This window comes from Lutra lutra, chromosome 12 (genome assembly GCF_902655055.1).
Source record: "Lutra lutra chromosome 12, mLutLut1.2, whole genome shotgun sequence".
Classification (NCBI taxonomy): Eukaryota; Metazoa; Chordata; class Mammalia; order Carnivora; family Mustelidae; genus Lutra; species Lutra lutra.
In genome coordinates, this window is record NC_062289.1 from 46,675,614 (window position 1) to 46,698,087 (window position 22,474).

At 38.9% G+C, this 22,474-nt stretch overlaps 1 protein-coding gene across 3 annotated transcripts in view; it reads left to right on the forward strand.

Moving 5' to 3' along the window:
• The window catches only part of ZNF521 (zinc finger protein 521), a 285,149-nt gene that overhangs the window by 20,106 nt on the left and 242,569 nt on the right, over nt 1-22,474 (forward strand). For all 3 annotated transcript variants that reach the window (XM_047698079.1, XM_047698077.1, XM_047698078.1), the window contains one exon: nt 8,913-9,092. Coding sequence is in view for 2 of the 3 variants with exons in the window: in XM_047698077.1 (XP_047554033.1) it covers nt 8,913-9,092 (180 nt within the window). In the remaining variant the exon portion in view is untranslated. The remainder of the gene's footprint in view (nt 1-8,912; nt 9,093-22,474) is intronic.

A 22,474-nucleotide genomic window follows, 5' to 3' on the forward strand; every position in this document is an offset into this window, starting at 1 on the left:
GAGTGCAGTTAAAAAGTTAAAAATGATGCTGTTATATTTCCTTTGTGTCATATTCATTAAGGGAAGTCTTGCAGAAATGGTATTCATTCAATAATGATCTATTTTTATAGTTTATTTTTGGTTGTGTTGCTTTTCTTGTTTTGTTTATCAGGCCAAAAGAACCCTAGACATTTAGGGTTGCATGTATTTTGAAATTTATTAGCCCAACTAGAGGAGAACAGAATGAATTTCTTTTTTTCCAATTATACATAAATTTTCTTGTATTTTGTAATAGCTCATAAGTCATAAATCATAGCCCCACATTTTGCTCTGATCTTTCATTATACAAACATGTATCTATTTGGTAGGATTTTTCTCTCTCCTTTTTGTTCTTTTCCTGAGCCATCATGGTACCAACACAGTGGTTTAGAAACCTCTTTCTTATCTTCCTGAATGGGATCACTTCTTAGAAAGGGGGCCTTCCACTTTCAACTAAGAAAGAAAATTTAAAAAGAAAATTTTAAAAAAATCTTAAATAATTTGTTTTCAAAGCATTTTCTACTTTATTGTGATTACAGTTGGATTCCCCAATTTGAGAACCAATAAGAGCTGCTAAAGGGAAAAGAGAAAAACAACAGCAACAACAAAATTTTCATATTCCTGGGTGATATGAGTGCATTTAATAGGACATATTATTAAAGTTCCCAAATTTTGTCTTTAATTCACAATCTTGAGACAAATCCAGTTGTCCTGGTCTTTCAAATACAACATTTAAAATTTAGAAGAGGACCTTCCCAAATTAAAAAAAAGAAAAAGAAAAGAAAAAGCAAAGTCACTAATCAAGAGAATTGAGTGATAGTATTGGATTGATTTTTGTGAATGTGAATTTTGTGAATTATCCTCTCAAGACGTAAAGATGAACACTGCTACATTGCGACAAGCGAGTGTTTCTTGTTCAAAACAAAACACTTTCTCCCTAAGCCAGGGTTTCAGTAATTGTTGAGACCTTTAACTTTAAGTGTGGAATTCAGAAATACTGTTACAATTGGATTGGTGTTATCTAAAATAGCTAAAGTAATAAGAACAGTTGGTAGAAGTATCAGGGAGTATGATGTCTGGAATACAAAGGCTTTTTGCCTCAGGTTTTCTTTGGCTGGGGTGGAGTGAATGCGACAGCTTATTTATTTGCTACATTTAAAAAGGAAGTAAGCAGACCCTTTCCCAAACATCCAAATGTCTAGCTCCTAGGTTCAAGTATGTTTCATTTGTGATTATAGTTGTCCGAAGAAACGTTTTACAGTATTTCTGAAAAAAGAGACGTTAGAGTCAATCGCTGTTTTTATTTTTAGTCAAATTTTGGATTTGTTTTCCCTTGGCTGTGTGTATGTTCGAGATGCGACTAAAGTAAAGGGAATCCCACCGAAGGTCTAAATCCCCACAGGTGTCATGGGGGCCCCTGCAAATCTCTTGCACTGGATTAAAAAGTTAGCTGGTGGGATTGTGATATTTTTGGCCAGTCTCTCTCCAGTTTTGGCTTTGGTGGGATTATGGATAAAAGACAAACTGTGGGTGTGAACACAGTGAGAAAAAGTAAGCCATTAACCTCGATTAATACACCTGTTTTAAAACCAAGACCATCTCCAGGAATGGCTCTCCTGCAGCCTGTACCTGGAAGTCATCAGCCAGCTCCCCGCTTTCTTATGGCTACACACAGTGTACAGTCCTGTCTCTGTAGTGACTCCTGTGCCTTTTTTTCCCCCTGCCATTGACTGTTTGCACTCTATTCCCTCCTTTCCTGCCTCAGGTCATAGCCTCCAGACTGGTTTCCCTGCTTCCAGATCAGGTACCCTAACAACCTTTCCTCTGCATTTCCAGTGGGGTTATCTTTCTAAAACGGAAGTGAGATCAGCCCCCCTCTCCTTCAGTCCTCCCGTGACTTCCCCTGGTTCTGAGGTTAGCATGTGAACATTTAGCTCACAGTAGTTCCTTCGTGATCTAGCTGCTTTTCCATCCTCTTCTCTGCCAAGGCTCCCCCCTACCCCCACTCTGTGCAGCACCCCTCATTTCAGTAGCACAGAAAAACTTGTACTTCCTGGAAGGCATCATGTGGTTTTATGCCTCTGTGTGCCTTTACCAATGTTTCCTTTGTTTGGAGAGCCATTTTCTACTTGTCCTCAGGGCTACCCATCTTTTAAAACTTAGTCCAAGCTGCTCTTCTTTAGGTAAAAATTTCCTGCTCTGCCCTATGTGATTTAAATGCCCTGGTCTGTGGGCCTCTCTGAGTACTTACCCCACCTTCTGCACTCATCGATTTACTCATCTGTAAATCCTCCCTCCCCCACGCCTGCACTCATGCTTGCCAGCCCTCTCACATCAAGGCAGATGCAGAAAAATGCTAAGTTTCGAATGACGCACTCGGGTAAATGGGAAGGCAAGAGGACCACAGTGCCATCATCCCAAGCTGTATATGACCGCTTCCAGGGCTGAATGAAAGAATCCCGCAACACCTGACCAGACCCGCTCTTGACCTGCCAGTTGGGAAGCTCTGAGGCAGCTTGCAGGCTCCTTGGGACAAGGACCAGGTCTTAGGCTTTACATCTCCAGGGCCTTAGCCAAATGCCACTCGCTGAGCATCAGCGCTTAGTAAACCGTCGTTTGCTGAAGGTGTGACAAGGCAGCCATTGTAATTCACTTTGAAAGTTGAATGACTTTAAGGCAGGAGTGCATTGATAAACACTCTTTATGAAAGTTGTAGTGCTCAAATTGCTTTAATCTAAATTGTATGTTCAGGATAAAGAGGGGTGAAGTGGAGGAAGAAGTGGAAATTGGAGTAGGATTCTGATCCGAAGGGGAGAAAGTTTTTTTTGGTTCCAAGGAGTGTGTATATGGTTCTGTGTGTGTGTGTGTGTGTGTGTGTGTGTTGTTGTTGTTGTTGTTTTTAACCTCTCCCAAGGTGAATTTTCCCCCACTTAGCATTTTCCTGCAAGGGATTCCATTGTAGATAGAAGAGTTGTAATAAATTCATGTTTGGCATGTTCTTCTTGATTATAGTGCATCTGTGATATTTCTCTTTGGTCTTCAAGGACCTCGATAGACCTGTAGAACAGTCAAGCAACACCGCGGAAATTCTAAATTCAACAGCGTGATTTTGTTTAATAGAGAGATCATTTTTTTCTGTCTGGGAAGATTTTATAGACAAAGGAAAGAGCAAGTACATACATAGGGTTTTTTTTTTTTTAATGTAAGACAGTTTAATAACTTTCAGAGAATAGAGTGGTTGCAAATAAATGTTGCAGGAAAAGTAAGAAGCACATTTTTCTCCTTGGCCGCGTGAGCTCTTCAGATCTGTTGGTGCCTGACAGGCACTGGTGCTGGCCGGCGCTGTCCTGCCAGGCTGAGGACTGGGTTTTGGGTGTGCATCCTTGGCTACCGCACTGGTTTCTTTTGTTTTTGTTTTGTTTTGTTTGTTTACCTTTTCTTGACAGTAGAAAAAAAAAAACCAAAAAAACGAGGCAGCAGACCAGCAGGCGGGGGTGGGCCAGACGGCTGCACAGTCTGGCAATGCTACATTCCTTCATTACAGCCTGCTTGCCATTTTATAACAGTGTGCGATTTATTCTCCCTAAATCTGTTTTCATCTTATGGGATTTCAAGTTAGAATGCATAGCTAGAGCCCAGAAAGCACAAAATAATGATCCCGCCCTTTGGTTTTTGAAAACTAGGAAGGCTTTCTGCTCCCTGTTTAACTCTTTGTAGCCTGAAGGTAACTTTTCCTCTGTTCTTAAAAAGTGTCAAGATACTTCAGTGAATGTAGTTTGAATCTGCTTATACTGGAGGAATGATTCTGGACATGGTTTGCCTTAAACAGAGAACATTTGGTTTTTCTTTTTCGGCATGGGGCTTCCAACCATGCCAGTAAACCCTAGCGCTAGCTGTACGTACAGATGTGAACTCTAAAAACAACATTAGATGGTTGATGATTATTTGATACAAGACGGCTGTCAACCTGGGGTCCATCATTTGTAGTGATTTGGGGGACTTGAATGGGAGTTGCATTTGTATCAATTATTTGTTTACTTATTCATCACAGAGTTTCTGAGAATGAGACACCAAGTTATAATGCTCTTTTAAGTTTTAGACAAAATCCTTAGAAGAAAACAGAGGCAGCTTTCTCAAGTGACAAAAACAGTGTATTTTTACTAGCCCACTAGTAGTGTAGTGTTGGGCCCACTTTTTCTTGAACGTTTACTTTTTTTCATAGTTTTGGGTAATTAAGATCCAGGAGGTCACGGTCATCCCAGTGCAGCCAAGAAGTGTCTGTTTCTGTTTTTTGGGTTTTTTTTTTAGGCAGTATGCACTTTTTAGTTGGCGATTTCTTGAACTTACTGGCGTCGTGCGGCTTGATTTAAGATTGAGTAATTCATGCCATGGTTGTTTAATTTGGTGAAAAGCTGGCTATGACCAGAGAGCAGACTGTTAGGAAATGGTCATGTTTTAAGTTTGCGTGCATGTATAAGTGGAGTATTTTGGGTTCATTCATCTCTTGCCAATCTTCGTTGTTAAGTAATCATCTTGCATTCATATTTACATCATCTTCAGAATCCTGTGTTTCTGCCACTCTCGTAAAAACTGACTCGGGTTGGTAAGGTAGAGCTTCGTGCTTGGAATTCATCAGGAAAAGCCTCCTTTATATCTCCTGCAAGAAGGACCGAGGGCCTGCACTGTGTACTGGCTGCCAGAAGTTTTTATAGTAATACTTTGTATCTAGGCTCTGGCTCTTACCATTCAATGTGCTTTTTATAGAGTACCAAGTTATAAATGTCGTGCAGCTACGGCATATTAATCTTACTGCAAAGATTTAATGAGGCAGTTGTTTTGCGATGGACACTAGTGGGAGAAGGGAGCGACAGAATTTTACTTTACCACTGAGCTGCAGAAATATTCCTTGCCTGGTAATAATTATAACCACATGATCTCTTAGTTTTTCTTTCTTTTGCCAGTGCTTTTCCATGCAAAAGTGGCTTGGAAGGAGGTCCATTTCTAGGCAGTGAAATGGGTTGGAAATTGGGCTGTTTTCTCAGTGGTTTGACATTTTAGCTTTGATCAGGCATGGGATCCTTGTTGCACAGAGAGAAATATGTAAGATGAGTTTCAAGAATACAGATAGTCTTTGCCAGTCCACTGAGATGGCTTTTAGATATTCATTACTTTGACTTGACTTTTATATAGGTTATAAAAAGTAAATGTGGTGAAACCTCATTTTTACATGGACAGAATAGAATTTCTGCTGGTTGGCCTTAAACTGATCCCGCACTTGAAATTAATTGAAGTCCATGGGTTTATTGCCTCCAACACTTTTAAGCCAGTGCAATTTTTCATTTTCCCCAAAGTTGAAATTTTATTAAACCAAGTTATAGCAATAACAACCCTATGAAGGGGAGGATGAGAAGGAAAGCACCACCTGCCAGAGAGCATAATAAGGGGAAAAACATACTTCTTTTGAGTTTCCATTTATAAGTAAAGTTAACAAAATTGGAAACAGAGAGCTGCCATTTATTTTTTGTAATAATAATTGTGTCTTTGTTCCAAAATTAAGTCTTTTATCCAGGTTAGAACACTATCCATGCAGGGCTTCACAGCAACCTTTAGAAGGGATGAGCTGGAAAGTAGGTGGTGCCTTGAGCTCAGTAGTGATGGACGTCACAGGTCTGAGTGGCATCCTTTAGGTCAAAGGACAGAGAGTCCTGCCTGCAGCTGGGATGGGGTTTGCAGTTCTAGTGCAGGGGATCTGTGGATATTTAAAAATTACTGCCCCTCAGGGGAGTTGGGAGCACAACAATTGAGTTGGAAGAACAGTTGTCTTTCTTGAAGTGGTGTTGGGAGAAGGGTAGTTCTTACAGGCATGAACCTTGTATTTATAACCCCTTAGGTTGAAGTCAGAGACTTGAGTGGCTCGCGGAGTAATACAATTATTTTTTATGATTGGATCTCAAAGGACTTTATAAAAACTACATAACTAAGGCCATGTGCAATTATTGAAGTGTAGCCACCTGTGGGAAAGAAATAGTCGACCATGTAAGCTTTCCAGAATCTTCCTTACATCAACTGACTTTAGGAACGGAGCCCCCTAACACAAATAAACATCTTTTGAATGGGCGAGAAATAATTCTTCATGGGAGTGGAGGTTGGGAAGAAAAACCTACTCGCAGAGAGAGAGAGAGAGAGAGACTGAGATCCTAGCACTCGTTCCGCCAAGGCATCATAGGCTATAATCCCACCCCACCCCCCCAGAGGGTCCCTCTTAAGTGGTGACCTAAAAACAAATTCGCCAGTTGGCTGGAGCCTGCATCCTAAAGTTGCAGCAGAAGTGAATAAGCTTGACTGACTTCAGTCCCTAAAGGGTTCTATCTGTAAATGCAGAAGTGGAAGCAAAAACATTTTTTATTAGTCTTAAAATGACCCTTATTTTAATAACTAGCCACAGTGTCAGAAGCACAGACTGGAGTCATCCTTTAGCTTTGAAGAGTTCAAGCATCATGCGTGCGTTCCTATTTGTTTGATATTTTTGATACTGGATTCGTGTAAAGTGTCCATATTCTTGAATAATAAGGGAGGTGAGTTTTTTTTTTTTACCATTTTTCTCTGCGTGCTACTGAAAGTATTCAGAGTGTCTTCTTATTTAAAAACAAACAGGCCTGCAAACTTGATGCATAGCATTTAAATAATCCTATTAAAATTCAGACCTAGCCCCCACATTTCCCTCAGTGCTATCAGTTTTATGAGAAACTGGAATCTCATGCTAAACAAGGGAGAATATTCAGCATGTGCCGACTGCCTTCCAACAAGTGCTTAGTGGTGTGAGGGCCAGTCTGCCGGAATTGGGATGGTTATTTATTTTCTGGACTTTCTTTCTAATTTGGCAGTATTTTAGCACATAGTTTTAGTTTGTTGGAGATCTTTGAACCACTGCCTGTTTGTTGTGTCTGTAGCTCTACATGAAACGTCTGAAACCAGCAAAGTCAAATGTGATGGGATCATCATGCCAATTTTGGGAAATGTAGGCATGTAGGTACTTTTTAATTCGGTGGTACACGATCTGTTCCTGTTTATAGCAAAAATACCAGTTGAAGGACTTTTTATGTACCTTCTGTTTCCCCCTCACTCTTCTCCCTTTTTATCATCACTAAATAATATTTACTAAGCCCTCACCTGGCCACAGTGCTATGCTGAGCAAAGTACAAGACACACAGAAAAGATCCTGTGATCACTCCCCCGGGAATGAGCAGCCAAACCCCCAGTCTATTGAAACGGGCACTGTGTAGAGCATGGAGATAATAATTTTCCAGATGGCAAATCAACCCAAATTACCAATTCACTTAAACACTATGTTCTTTAAAAACGAATCAACAAACAAACAGAATACTCGTTCTTTGAGATGAGAACTCTGCTTTGTTCATGAACCCAAGAGATTATTATATATGTTGAAGTGGAAGTTGATTTTGGCATACGTGAATCATCTGAAGGGTGGTGATAGAGTTAAATTTATTGCAGACGTGAAGAAAGGCTTTAGAACAACTGCCAGCCAAAAGGGGACCATAGTGACTTGTAAGGAGTAGGGTTTGTCGATGCGTGTTACACGCTGCGCAGCAGAGAGCATTTCCAGACGGGAGGATGGTGGTGTGGTGGCACTTACAGACTTTTCTCAGAAATCTGGGCTAATTTTGATTCTGTGAATTCTTGATTTTAACATTTCAAATTTTATCTCCCCATATGAAAAAAAAATTGACTACAGATACTGCGTTACATATTTGTTAGGTATCTTGATACAACTCTTTTATAACCATTTTATTGACTATATTTTGAGACATAATTTTTATATTTCTGACATAGGAGGACTTTTCGCTGTTAGAAATTAATGTCCCATAAATTATGTCACCGATTATATTACCCAATTTCCCCTAAAGAGGCATATTCTCTCTTTCTCTTCCTTCCCCACCTTTGCTTTCCTGTGAAGAAGAGAGGTGCCATCAAGATGTTTGGGGGCACGTCTCTAAGTTGAGTCAAAGACAGCACATAGAGTCAAAAAGTATTTAAAGTATGTATAGAGCTCTAAGTAAAAATGTTACGTGTGTTTTACTCTCTTACTCCCTGTTGCTATTTGTGTATGATTCTTAGGGGTAGGCTAGAACTATTTGTAGTTTTCCTGCCACCTTAGCTTTTTGACATTGGTAATGCTGGTGTAAGTCATTGACTTGATTGTAATTTATAATTGCTCCTTGTATGTATTGCTTTTTTTGGGTGATTGCTTGTTTGAAAACAGGAGACATGCCAATATATTTACACTTGAATCCATGTTTGTAAGAATGGTTTGCTGCATGGTAGAGCTTATTTTGCTATCGCTGTCTAACAAATAATGGGGTAACTGTGTGTTTTGACCGGTTTGTAAGTAAAGGTCAATTTCGTGCCTATGGTAATTAGCTTAGCTTATTCTAGACTTTTGGCTAATTCGGGTAATTTCCCGTGAAACAGTATATTTAGCAGAAAGGGAATTCATTCTTAAGCACAGTGGTTTTTTCCCTTTACATCGGAGACTTTAATTTTAAAAGTGATTTATCTCTACCTTTTAAGCAATAGCGCCTAAAAGGCTCTGAAAAATGGCAAAGTTCACCTGAAAGGTGGACAGGTGAGTTATTTGAAGGAAGCGATAAGAAGAGGCCTGCGTGGTGGAGGAAAGGCAAAGCTTCAGCCATCCTGAAGCGACACCTCTTAGGGAAGACTCACTTTGGGTTCCTGCAGAATAAAATCTGCCCTAAGCCCTCCTTCTGCAGCTTGGAGGAAAATGGTGCTTCTGTTTTTGGTAGCAAGAAGATTAAACGTTACTTGAAAAGAACCTGTCTTTAAATCCCATACTTACAGTCCTGATTTTCTTTCAGACCCCAACTGTAAACTTGAAGACAAGGCTGAAGATGGAGAGGCACTAGACTGTAAGAAGAGGCCGGAAGACGGAGAGGAGCTGGAAGACGAGGCTGTGCACAGCTGTGACAGCTGCCTCCAGGTGTTTGAGTCACTGAGCGACATCACCGAACACAAGATTAATCAATGTCAGTTGACAGGTAAACAATACTTATCACTTCTTGTCTTCGCACACTGTTCTACTTCTGATTTTTTCAGTTTGTACTTTTTCTTTCTCTCTCTCCCCATTGTTTTACTCCCACACCGGAACACATAGGTACGTCTAGAAGTGCTTTAGGAAGAATTCTAAGATGGCGGTTTGTGGCAAACTCAGCGTCACGGTCCGTAGAGTATGAATTGTACCTGGTTTTCATAGCTAGTGGGTATTTTTCCTTCCTCCCTTCCTTCCTTCTTGAATCCAGAATCTAACATGATGGTTATAATAAAGTTAAAAAAAAAAAAAAAGAAGAAACTTTTGAATATTTTTTCAAAGAAATGTAGTGTGTATTAACTTATTTTGATGTAAATATCACTTCCTCAGGGGAACTTTGCTTGATGCCTCTGTGCCTGAGTTTGGTGCCTTTTTGTGTTCCCACAAAGTACCCCCCACCCATTACATCTTAACAGTTTCCACTCCATGTGTTCACTTCCCACTATCCCTCTTTAGACTCCGAGCTCACGGATGGCAGAAACTGTGTCTTATTTGTCATTGTAGTCCCTGAGCCTGGCCCACAGTAGATTCCCACAAAGGTATGGCCGCTATTCTGCTATGCAGTTCATGGGATGGATCCGATTTAAAATAACAAGAAGCGTGACTTGACGTGTTCAGTTTAATGGTTGAATAAAACTAACAATCAGTTTGCCAAATTTCTACCTTCCTTAGAAACATAGCCTACAAGAACAGACTATATCAGGCTGAGTGGGACATTTTAGGTAGATACATTTTTTTAGATTCCTGTCATTTTTCTCCTTCTATTTGAAGCTGACATTCTCTGGCTGTGTGTGTGTGTGTGTTTCTGTAACTCTCTCTTTCTTTCTCTCCTTCTCTTAGTTTCCCAGCACGAATCTTTCTTCCATTACCCATGTATAGGAAGTTTATTTAGTAAAAAGTGATTCTCCAACTGTTTTCTATAGAATATTGATATTTTTGTAAGATTTTAAAAGGTGTTCCATTTTAGTCAGGGTTTCTGAACATATATTGGTGGGAATGTTGGATTAAGTCCAATGAAATAGACTTCTTTATTAAAGTGCACTGTCGGGGCGCCTGGGTGGCTCAGTGGGTTAAAGCCTCTGCCTTCGGCTCTGGTCATGATCTCAGGGTCCTGGGATCAGGCCCCGCATTGGGCTCTCTGCCTAGCGGGGAGCTTGCTTCCCCACATCTCTCTCTGCCTGCCTCTCTGCCTACTTGTGATCTCTGTCTCTCAAATAAATAAATAGATCTTAAAAAAAAAAAGTGCACTGTGGCTCTTTACGAAGGGACTACAGTGACTAAGTTTAGGCCTTAGAATCTTCTTTCTTTCAGAAAACCCATTTCCCTTGGTTGGAACTTAAGTTTGACCATTGATGTTACATATATAAATATTGGCCGTAATACATATTTTCTGTGGTTTTTAGGATTTTTGGTAACTTTTATCTTGTTATAGTACCAAAATTACGAAAAATTATAAAAACAATCCATAGAATGCCCAGCACTATTTACTTAATTCACTGACTCAATGATTATTTATATTTCATCCCATGTACTCTATTATTATCTTTTTCTTTCACTGATTTTTTTCTTAATCACCTGAGAAAAGACTGGTGACATCAACCCTTTTAAATATATCTTACGTATTTCCTAAGAACAAATATTCTCTCACGTGACCACAGCATACTTCTTGAACTCAGAAAAGTTAACATTTAACACTGTAAGAAAACTATTATCTAATCCATGATTGATATTTAAATGTGAATGGTTATTTCAGTAATGTCCTTTAGAGCTTTTTTTCTTGTCTAGGATTTGGGATCATGTGTAACATTTATTTGTCACATCTCTTTTGTTTCCTTTCACCTGGAATGATCCCTCAGCCTTTCTTGGTCTTTCTTGACCATGACATTTTTGAAGAGTATCTGTCAGCTACTTTATAGAGTGCCTCTCTGTATTTGGGATTTGGGCTTTCTGATTACATTCGAGTTACATCATTCTGTGGCAGGGACACCACCCAAATAATGTTGTGCTCTACTCCGTGCATTAGGTCTGGAGGCATGTGATGCTGATTTGTCCTCATGTTGATGATGTTAACATGGAATACTTCTTTAAGGTGGTTCCCACCAACTTTCTCCAGCGTAAAGTTACTGTCTTCCCTTCGTAAGTAATAAATAATTTGTGGGAAGATGCTTTGACACCATATAAATATCTCATCCTCATAAAAATCCATTGTCTGTAATTTTTGTCGTTATTAGCCTTCTACCACAATTTCCTTTCTTATTCGTTCACTTTTTTGTTTATTTGTATCACTTTGGGCTTTTGGATTTTACTTTATTCAGTGTCAAAATTCATTACTGTCATTATTTTGATGCCTGAGATTTAGCCAGTGGGAATCCCTTCAAATTGGATCTTTTGTTGGTTTCATATGTCTCCATCATTATTTGAGGACTTACCTTAGTTTTGGCTGAACACAAATGCCCCAGGCTCATCATATTCTCGTCCCATAATTAGCCTTTTCCCTCCAAGGAGCTCTCATTCTTTTAAGAAGAAATGTGTTTAGAAACCACGATATGGGCGCTAGGGGTGCTCATTGCTGTAGGTATATATAGAGCCTTCCAACAGACAGAATTAGGAAGTGTATATGTAAATTTAATATAATATACTCATGAGAACCATGTGTTCATGTTGATGCTTCTATTTCAATCCAGCACTTCAGGTTCATCCCCAACTTTCTCTCCATATTCATTACTACAGTCTTTGGCAGTGAGAAACCTAGCTTCATCATCCTTAATATATTGACTAGAATATGCCTTAAGCCATTTCTGAGTTGCTTACTCATATCATCAAGACAAGCAGACCAACTAACTAGTTTCACAGCTGCTTACTAATGCTATAATTTTAATGTAACATCTACATACAGTGAAATTTATAAATCATAAGTGTACAATTTGATGAATTTTGACAAAACACATATACCCACATGACCCACATCCCTCTTGAGATAATTTCCTGCATCCTAGAAATTTCTCTCGTACCCCTTTCTGATCAATAATGCTCCACCAGAAGTCACTAACTTTTAAGTTGTTTAAACCACAGATTAGTTTGAGAACATCTTGTGAGTGGAATCATGCAGTAGATACTCTGTTTTGGAGTCCAGCTTCTTTTGTTCAGTATAATGCCTGTGAGAGTCATCCATGTTGTATAGATGAATAATGTGTTCTTTTTTATTGCTGAGTAGTGTTCCATAATGTGAATGTGTCATAATTTGTTTCTGTTCTCCCATTGGGAGACATTTTGGTTATTTTTAGCTTTTGGTTTTTATGAATAAAGTTGTGAACCTCCCTATATAGGTCTTTCTGTTTTATTTTTCTTGATTTAATAAGTAGGGATAGAATTGCTGAGTTATGGGAGAGGGGTGGTGAGATACCTTGAACTATATAAAGCACTTTTGAACCTTTTCCCAAAGTGGTTGCTCCATTTTACACTCGTACTAGCCATGTCTGAGAGTTCCAGTTGTGCTACCTTGCTCACATGTGTGTTGGAGTCTTTTTAATTTTAGCATTCTGTTGGGTGTGTATTGGTGTTCTTTGTGGATTTATGTGCATTTTCTAGCTCATATACATTTAATTGACTTCACTTAGTGCATTTTTTTATCCCTTAGAATGCATAATTTTTGGAAAGTCCCATTAAATGCAGACAATTAGTATGATTCTGTTTTCAGTGGAATATTGGTGTTTTAAAAGAAGGTTTACTGATGTAGAATCATCACTACTGTTTGAGGAAAGACATAGGGACTTGACTGACATGGCTGGTGTATACTATGCCAGCAAGAAATCTTACCTTAGGTGAGAGTGGGCTGTTAAACAAGCCTTCAGTTCTGTTTAGTGTTTATTTTTTATTGAGTTTCTGCCACATAGTCATCCTTACGTTCAGCTTTATGAAATAGAATAGAAGCAAAAGATACTATTCCTTTACTTTATATATTATACAATATGTATTCCTTTACATATTATACAACTTTAATATCAGTGCAGAAAATACTGGATTTTCAGCATGTGGTATGGTGAAGATATTTATGGGTTAAATATGGTTTTTCTTCAAAAGTGAAAAAAACTCACCCTAATAAAATATTGGTTTATTCTGATCTTAAGCTTTCTAAAAGTAGGGAATCTAGTTTGTGTTCACATACCACAACCTTTTAATCAAAGGTAGGAAAACAGGCTTATTTGTGACAACGAAAGACATTTCAGGAAAGGTGAATCTGGTAAGACTTGGTCCTGTTTGCTGTTATTTCAGGATGATTTCTCTGGGAGGGTGGAAGACTGACGTGGAAAAGCAAAAGTAGAGCTCAGAGAGAGAGAAAAGGGGGGGTGAACAAAATCAGCAATCATTCACATTTGTTAAAGGTGTTGAAGTTGAAACTTGAGTTGGTGAAGGGTACCCTTCAGACTAATCTGAAAAAGATTAAAGATCCTTGGAAGTATTTTAATTAAAAAAAGTAATATGATGCTTTTACCTTCTTCTTTGATTAAATCATTTTAATGTAAGTTGGGAGGTCCAAGTCTTCCCATTCATGTTTCCTGCTTTTGAGTTAACTCTTTTCCTGCTGTTTTTGTTTGTTTGTTTGTTTTGTTTGTCCATCGGGGTAGGGAAAAACAAAGGAGGAGAAAGTGTCCTCCTTTGGCAACGAGGATATTTCTAGTTTTCTCTTCCCCTCTTAATGTACTCTTTCTCTCATTGTTCTTTTTCACTCTCTTTGTCTTTTAACTTCATCTATCCCCATTTGTATCCTTGTTCATTCCCTCAGATTCCTGTCCTTTCTGAAAGACTCTTCATCTTTTGATTTTCTGTATTTCTCTGCTTCCTTTCTCCTTGGTTTATAGTCTCCCTTCGCTTCCTCCATTTTTCCCTTGCTCCTTTCCTCCCCTTCTATTAAACTTGACGTCTTTACTTCCATGTGTGGGTCACCCCAGCGACCCCATAAACCTGAAGACTTTTTGGTCAACAATTCACATGAAGAAAGAGGAGATTCTGAGTAATGTGTACTGAAAGATTAACTGTAGAGTAGACTTAGGAGAGAAAGAAATCTTAAAACTTGTTGATTCGTAAAAGAATAGAAAACTGAGGTATTCTGTGGTATGACACCTGCCGGAGTTACTGAGGGGAGTTCAATTGTCAGAGAACTGGTAGATATGTGATTTCAGATTCTTTCCATCATATAACTGAGGGTTTCCTGGTAAGTTGAAATTTGTTCGTTTGGTGACTTTCATCCCCAAGGGTGAGGCATATTCCTTGGGGAGCCTGCCTAGATGAAAACTGATTCATTCTACAGTAGAAGTCTTGAAACCCTGCTATAGCTTTACCAAGTGACCCCAGAGTAGACCGAGACTTAGAAGATGAAGTTCAAATAGGGAACGAGGTGACCAATTCTAGACCCAGATTTGAAAGTCATCATGTGGATTAAGTATGCCCCAGATCAGTTCATGAGTAGATTTTAGTGACCTCGACTGAACTCAGCCACTGGGGACCTAGAGATCTAAGGGATCATACACATAATTCATGGAGTTCATCCTGAGAGGTGTTCTGGAATATGGGCACTCTTCTGGACAAGCACCCTGATCTAGGAAACAAAACATTCCATAAGGATAGGTAGGGACAAAGTGGCACGCATCAGGAAGAGTTCTTTCTTTTTTGTCTCATGGTGCAATTTTCTTCTCGTATGCAATCCAACATGTGTAAGTAAGTTATGGATCATCCCTGCTTGAAGGAATACAGGGAAGGGGGAAAGAAAAAAAAAATTAAATCCCACTTTTCAATTGTAGCAGTAGATGGAAACCACCTGTCCTGCCTCAGCCTTGCTTTCCTTTTCCTGGAGGCTGGGAAGGGAGGGAAATCAACAGTCTAATGCTGTTGGGACTCTCTGATGCAGAAGACAGATTATCAAAATATATATTTAAAGAAGGAAAAGCACAGAGAACCTCTCATTTTACTAATCCACAAACCCTATCATTTCTTGCCAATTCCCTTAGGGGGTGGGGAGGGCTGGAAGCCAGAGGGGTCTCATCACACTTCTCAACAAAGATTTAATAGCAGGGTGCTATGGGGAAGGCTGAGATTACGGAGACTTTATTATGCTTACAAAACTGAGTACGAACTAGCATTGTAAATCATCAAAACTAAGCTACACTTAACAGGATAAATGTGTAAAGTGATTTGGTAATACTGTATGCTTGTTGTTCTGAGTCATTTTTCTCTTCTCTCCTGCTAATTTGCAAACTTGAGTTGTCTGTTAAGTGTTCTTTCACATCATTAAAGCGAATTGCCTGGGTATAAATGCAGAAAAACCTGAATAACATTGTATTAGTTCTTAACCCTCTGGCCCACCATACCATTGGTAAAATGAGTGAGTAGAGATGCGTTTAACAGCAAGGCTGTCAGACTTTGGGGGACCGTGTTTGTAGACCAGATTTTTAAAACCCTAGCATATTTGTGGCTCCTTTACAAATATTATTATTACTGTACAGGCTCACGTTTTTGAGGAAAATGAACTTAATTGAGAAGTAGATGCTGCGCATCCGATAAAATGATGTGTTCACTTAATTTGATTTTAAAAGTTATGAGACTTCTTGGAAGCTTCAATAGGTTTTGTGAACTGAAGACTTTTCAACATCTGGATTTTTTTTTTCCAAAGAATTTTTTTTTTAAGAAGTGAAAGTGATTGTACATGTGTTATATGGTTGTGGTAAATTAAAGACTGGCTGGTTGCATCTAAAAACCAGTACGCTAACAGCTAGTTCTGTTGGCAAAGGGTATTAAGGAAACTGAGTATTTTATGGAATGAAGCACTATTTTCATGGAAGCATATTGAAACTGTTTTTAAGACTTTTTTTTTTCCTTTCTAAAGCATTAGTTGAAATAAAGTACATGAAATAAATGTGGTATTTTAACTTTTTAGTTTATATTAATTCCATTTAAGGCTTATAACTTTTATTTGCATATTTCTGTGTTAATTTTTATATTAATTCATTATTCATACTTTGTTATTAATCATTTATGTGTTAATTAGCTATCTATTTCTATATAATTAGGCTTAAGGCATTATGTGTTTTATTTTTTTATTTCCCTCTATTTTGATCAATTCCTTGTGTCCTACCTTAAATTTTTTTTCTAGATTTGTTTTTTTTTTAAGATTTTATTTATTTGTTGGAGAGAGAGAGAGAGAGCACGTGCACAAAGGAAGAGGGAGAAGCAGACTCCCTGCTGAGCAGGGAACCCAGTGCAGGGGCTCCATCCCAGGATCCTGAGATCATGACTGATCCACAAGCAGACACTTAACCGACTGAGCCACCAGGGTGCCCTTATTATTTTTTTTTCTTGTTTTGTTTGTTTTTTTAGCCTATTTTTTCCCTCCAAATCCCCAAGCCCCATAAATGCGGTTTCACGGCCTCCACCAATTCCATTCCCGGCCCCTGTTCCACACACTTCTTGTTTTTTAGACTAGTGTTTTCCAAACTTTGATAAGAAAAAATGAATCTGCATCTTTGTCATACGTATTTATCAGCACATCTCAATAGATGCACGTATGTACAACATTCACCAAAGCAGAAATCGAAAACTGAGGTCAAGATGAAATACACAGGTATTTAAAATAAATTTATGTTGTTTTGAAGTCCTGGTCCAGATTCACTTTTTTAACAATTCATTTTAATGACTCTGTCTTCCACAGCCACCAAAGATCGAATGCGCGTTGTTGTTACACTTTTCAATGACGTTCATCATCGTCATCCATGGTGGATCTAAGCCCATATTTCAAATAACTTTCCTGATAATGTCAGTTTTGTTGCACCAGTTTGGGGTCAGGTCTGATTAAATCGTTTCCCTCCTTTATGCAGTGGCTGACAAACAGCTTTTACTAGGAGTGGCCGTGGCCAGATTTGCCATTTTCCTGATGATTACTTGTGCTCCACTATCAATGTCCTGCAGTTTTCCTCGCAGAAGACTTAAAAAACCACTTGTCAAAATTTGAGGATTTGTGCAAATTATACTAACTTACATTACCTAATATGATCCCAAAGTCTCTTTTACTGGGCTCGGTAGACCTGCATTATTTTGAGGCATGGGAAGGGACTGGAAAAGCAAGGGGACCCAGGCTGATGGGGGTTACTAAATATCTTCCTGCTCCCAAGAAGGTCTGCTTTGTTTCTGGCTGGTGTCCTGATTGGTTTCTAAATATTCAGAGTATCTTCTCTGTCCTGGGATTTGTACCCTGTATTGCAGAGACCACTCTTCTTGACTGCCAAATGCTACATCATGTGAAAAAGCTCGCTAATCTGTGCTCCTCTCAGTTGAGATGAAGTGGTGGGGTTGAGTGTGTCGTTTTCATGGTCTGGCTGGGCCATGACTAAATTCTATACATTTACCAGAGAAAAAGCAATCGTCCCTAATTGGTTCCAACCTCTGAGCCTTGGCCGAGTGAGCTCCTTTCTCTGGGTTTGGAGGAGGGGTCAGTGAAGCTATTACCTGCTCTGAAAGCTTTGTTATTTTCACACAGAACTTCCGGTATTAGTACGTAGTCTACCGTTCTCTTCTTGATATATTTGTTTGTGAAATTCTCTGTCAAAACATGAATGTAAACTAATCATTTTTGGTCCATTTTCTTCACGCTCATTGAATGCTTTTGTGCACTATATTTGGGATTTATAAAAAGACTGTACTAATGAGTTATGTTTTCCCACTGTGAATAAGCTATTACCTATATTAATTTACTAAAATTAAATAGTTGGAATGTTGAAGGGGTAACTTAAGAAATATTTTTATGTATTTTTGATGTGCGTTTTGAAATTGGTGTTTTTATTCTCAGCCTGCTTTAATAACTTGTACATTACAAGAAAGCTACCGATTATGAATGAAAAGTTCCTGAAGGGTGAAGGTGTTAGAAATAGAAAACAAATGGGTGCATTCACTCTGTGTTTTACAAGTACAACCGAAGTGGAGGATGTCACGTACTAGCTAGAACTATACTTGCAAATTACCTGGTCCTTAATTAATTTGAGGTTTTAGAAATTAGCATTTTGACATGAATATAATCCAAGAAAAAAATTAGCATTATTTGTCTCTGTAGCAAACATTGTTACCTTTGGATGTCTTGTGGAACCACAACTGTTAGATAAATGGTTTTGCCTTAGTTGTGTAATTGATAATGAATATATAATCATCTAATTCTGTGGTTCCAGGATTTATTTGCCAAAAATTGTAAATAAAATGTCAAGAACATAATCCATGGGAGAATATCTCCAAGAATTTCCACTGCGTCCTTGATGGTCATTGATGGTAATTAAAGCTGTCAGTTTGTCCCTGTGGAGAAGTGTAAAAATTATAAATGAAGGGATGTATTTGGGATGTGGAAACAGTGGGGCCTCTTTTGTGCAGAAGGTGAATTAAAAGAGATCAACGATTTCCTAGGCCCTACGCAGCCATTCAGTCTGTCTCACAAGCGGGGCAGAGCGTAATAATTTGGATATAGTTGTGTGCACACAAGGGCTCTGCCACACGTAGCCTGTTTTCAAACGTGAAATTCAACAGAATAAAACTTAAGATGTTGAATTTTTACATGTTTGCACGACTGCACTTAATTCCCCCCCCCACATTACTCTACGTAGGATGCGTCCTTTACAGGGTGGTGAGTTGCTAAAGGAGTATTAAAAGTAGACTGTTTCCCCATTCTTTCTCTTTGTGCTAGGTCTATGGCTGGGGATCTTGTCTTTGGGGAACGGCAGCAATGTCACAGAGATCTATGACCTCTTAATAGGCCTTGGGAGGGGAAGGCAAGAATCATTCTACACTGTGCCTCAGGGCTTAGTTCCTTTAAACTTCAAGGAATTGGACTGGAACTCTTCACTCCTTCTTTCTTTCAGCTTTACCTTCAGGGGAAATTGATCGATTAGAGGTGATTATTCCACAAACTCTGAACCCTTTTCCCCTCTTTGTTCCAACTGGAGCTTCTCAAAGTTTAAAGGGATTGTGTCTCCTGGGTGAATTGTAGAATGAATTTAAGTAGATTATTGGGTAGAACTCTTTGAACACGCATTAAAAGTGCTAAAAAATATATTTGGAACAGAAGGAAATATTTGAAGCCAAAGGATAAAGAAACATTTGTTTCAGTGCTAATTATAATGTAATTATAGGGGATATTTTGGAGAAACGATTAGTTGCTAGACTGTAGAATCATAGTAGTGCTTCAAACCAAGAAAATAACAGGGTCAGTACAACAAATGGACAAATGTGAAAAATCTGGATGGTGTAAGTCCCTAATGGGACTGAAGACATCTACAAATGACTAGGTTTATAGATGTCCTCTGTTAACCACAGCAAGATTCTACTAATTGATGGCTTTTGTTTTTTTCTAACATCTTTGTCTAACAACAACAAAATGATATTTATCTAATTTTTTTTGCATGCATGATAGATTTGTCTTATGGACACTGTGGACCTCATTTGAATGATGTCTCTTACCACATCAATTTAATTTTTTCCTCTTAAAAAAAATCTAATTCTTCTTCAACTCTATCTACCCACAGAGCAGTATTAGCTCCCCCTGGTGACTAAATAAAAACGTAGACAAGAATGATTGGGTTGATGAGCTTCATTAACTTTAATCTTTAAATGCATAATTAATATTAAGATGCATACAGTAGGCCTGTACTCTGAACTGTTTTCCAAGTAAAAATTATAATTAGTCTTGAGAAGTGTCCATTTTCATATCAGTATCTACATAATGAACCTGGTTGATCTTATGTGGCTTTCTTGGAGTTGTGCCCATTTTAATGACCCCAGAGCTCTTGGTTTTCTGATGTGGGAGATATTGGAACAGAGGGTAAATATTCAGATCTTCTGTACACTAGGAGCTCATTACCAACAGAAAATAAAAGCAAAAGCAACTACCAATTTACCTATCTCTATCATTCTTACAAAATAGACTTTCTGTAGAGAAGGTTATCATTGTTAGAATGATTTAAAAGAAGCATTCTTTTAGAAAAACACTGTTACACATTCAAACACTAAGATGTATGTTTTTGTCATATCAAGAAAACATTTTTATGTTTAATTTATGAATTATTTAGACTGTGTATTTTTCTTACTGAGGTTGACTTTCAGCTTAAGTCTTATAGTTTAATTTGTAAAAAAAATTCTCCATCATAATTCAATTATGAGGTTGACAGTTGAGAATGCTTTTATAATCTTTTTGAAAAGAAATCTGTCAAGTCTGTCACGTGCTTATGATTTCTCATATGTAATTTTATTTTCTATGCAAAGTATTTGCTTTTCACCCTGTTTTATAATGGTTATCAGAAAGCAGGGTTCTGTGACTCTACGATCCGGTTTAATTGTTTTATATTAAATATTACATACTATCATGCCTTCAAAAGGGAAGATCTGGAATTTTATCTGAGAGCTAATATTTGGTCTTTTGCTCCCCCTGTTCTTCTGAATGTATGCTCCTATAATTTAGTGTGCCACCCCCATGCTCACTAACCTTTCATTTTTCTTCCCTTCCCAGGATTTTATTTTTAGGGCACAAGCCTTAGCCTCTAGGTTTGTGTTTTCCCAAGGCACCTGTCTGTGTGGGGAGAAATGATATATAAGCATTTTTTCTTGGTACCTGAGGTATCATCCTCTTTGGCGTGTGGAAAGCTGTGGGAAAAAACTTCTTTTGGAGTTACTGATGCTGTTTTGTCCCTCAGCCTGAAAGGGTAGTAGGGCTAACAAGCAGCACAACTGAGTGCAGCCCCTCCTCCTCACCTCAGTGTGTTTTGCCCTCTTTCCATCGCTTGCGTTCTCAAGCGAACTGCCTGCCCTTTGCAGTTCATTTGTCTCAGCCTCAGCAAAGGCACAAAGAACCATGTTTTGCCTTAACTTTTGCCTGTGGTCACTTCCAGTTGGAGCTGAAGCTGGTGCCTCCCAACTAAAGAGGGATAGCTTTCTTCTTGTGAACACTGGTTTACAAATGACACATTTTGGGGCCCCCGGGTGGCTCAGTTGGTTAAGCATCTGACTCTTGGTTTCAGCCCTGGTCATGATCTCATGGGTTGTGGGATCAAGCCTGGAAATGGGACCCCTGTGCTCAGTGGGAAGTTTGCTTGAGGAATCTCTCCCTCTGCCCCTCCCCCAGTCCTGTTTTTCTCTCCCTATCAAAAGTAAATAAATAAATCTTAAGAAAAAAAAAAAACCAAAAATCTGACACATTTTTTATTAACACAAATATTATTATATTGATTAACTACTGCAGCGTGGCTTAGTATAACCAAAAATCTGTGGCATCATTTCTTGCTACACAAAGAAGGCTATGCAGAGATAGTGAAATGAATAGCACCTCTCATTAATTTGTTTTCCTAAATACTGTTGTGCATTTGTCAGCAAGTTCAGCTCAATAAACACTTATCAAGGTCCTACTCTTTGCCCACTAAGTACTGGAAACACAGGGCCCAGGATCTTCTGGGAAAAAAATAGGTGAGGGTAGCTCTCTGAGCCCAACCTGGAGGTTTAGGGATGGCTTCCAGGAGCATGTGATGCTGTTAATGATGAGAAGGTGTTAGCTAGGTAGGGGCACCAGGCAGATGAAAGAGAAAGAAGAACAAGGGAGAGGTAGGAAACAGAATAGTGTCTGTGTGGGCATCTTCAAATAAGAGGAAAAGTACAAGATAGGGAATTAGTGAGATGATATGAATGTATGAATTATCTATTGCTGTGTAATAAGTTACTCTAAAGCCTTCTGACTTAAAACAACAACCTTACAGTTTCAGGATGTCAGGAATTTGGGAACAGCTTCCCTGGGAGATTCTGGTTCAGGGTCTCTTACGAGGTTGCGGTCAAGGAGGTGGCTAGGGCTGCAGCCATCTGAAGGCTTGAGTGGGGATGGAAGATCCACTTCTGAGGTCAATCACGTGACAACTGATTGGACACCTCAGGTCTTCACCATATGGGCCTCCTCTATGATAATGGCAGCTGACTTTCCTCAGAACAAGTACTCTGGAGACAGGGAGAGGGAAGGATGTGGAAGTTGCAATGTCTTATGACCTAATCTTGGGAGTGGCTTACTGTTAATTCTGCCGAATTCTGTTATTGATCACACAGACTAGGAGACTAATTCTGGTGTGATATGAGAGAGCATTATTACACAAAGGCATCAATACCAGGAGACGGGGATCATTGGGGGCCATCTTGAAGGTTGGTGAAAGTAGGGTCTGGCCATGAGCGTGGCGGGCTATGCTAAGAACTTAAATTTGATTCTCTGGCCTGTGCTTTTTATGTTGCTTTGAGGAATCCTCAGGTATCACCCAGCAGGTGTGTAAGTAGGGA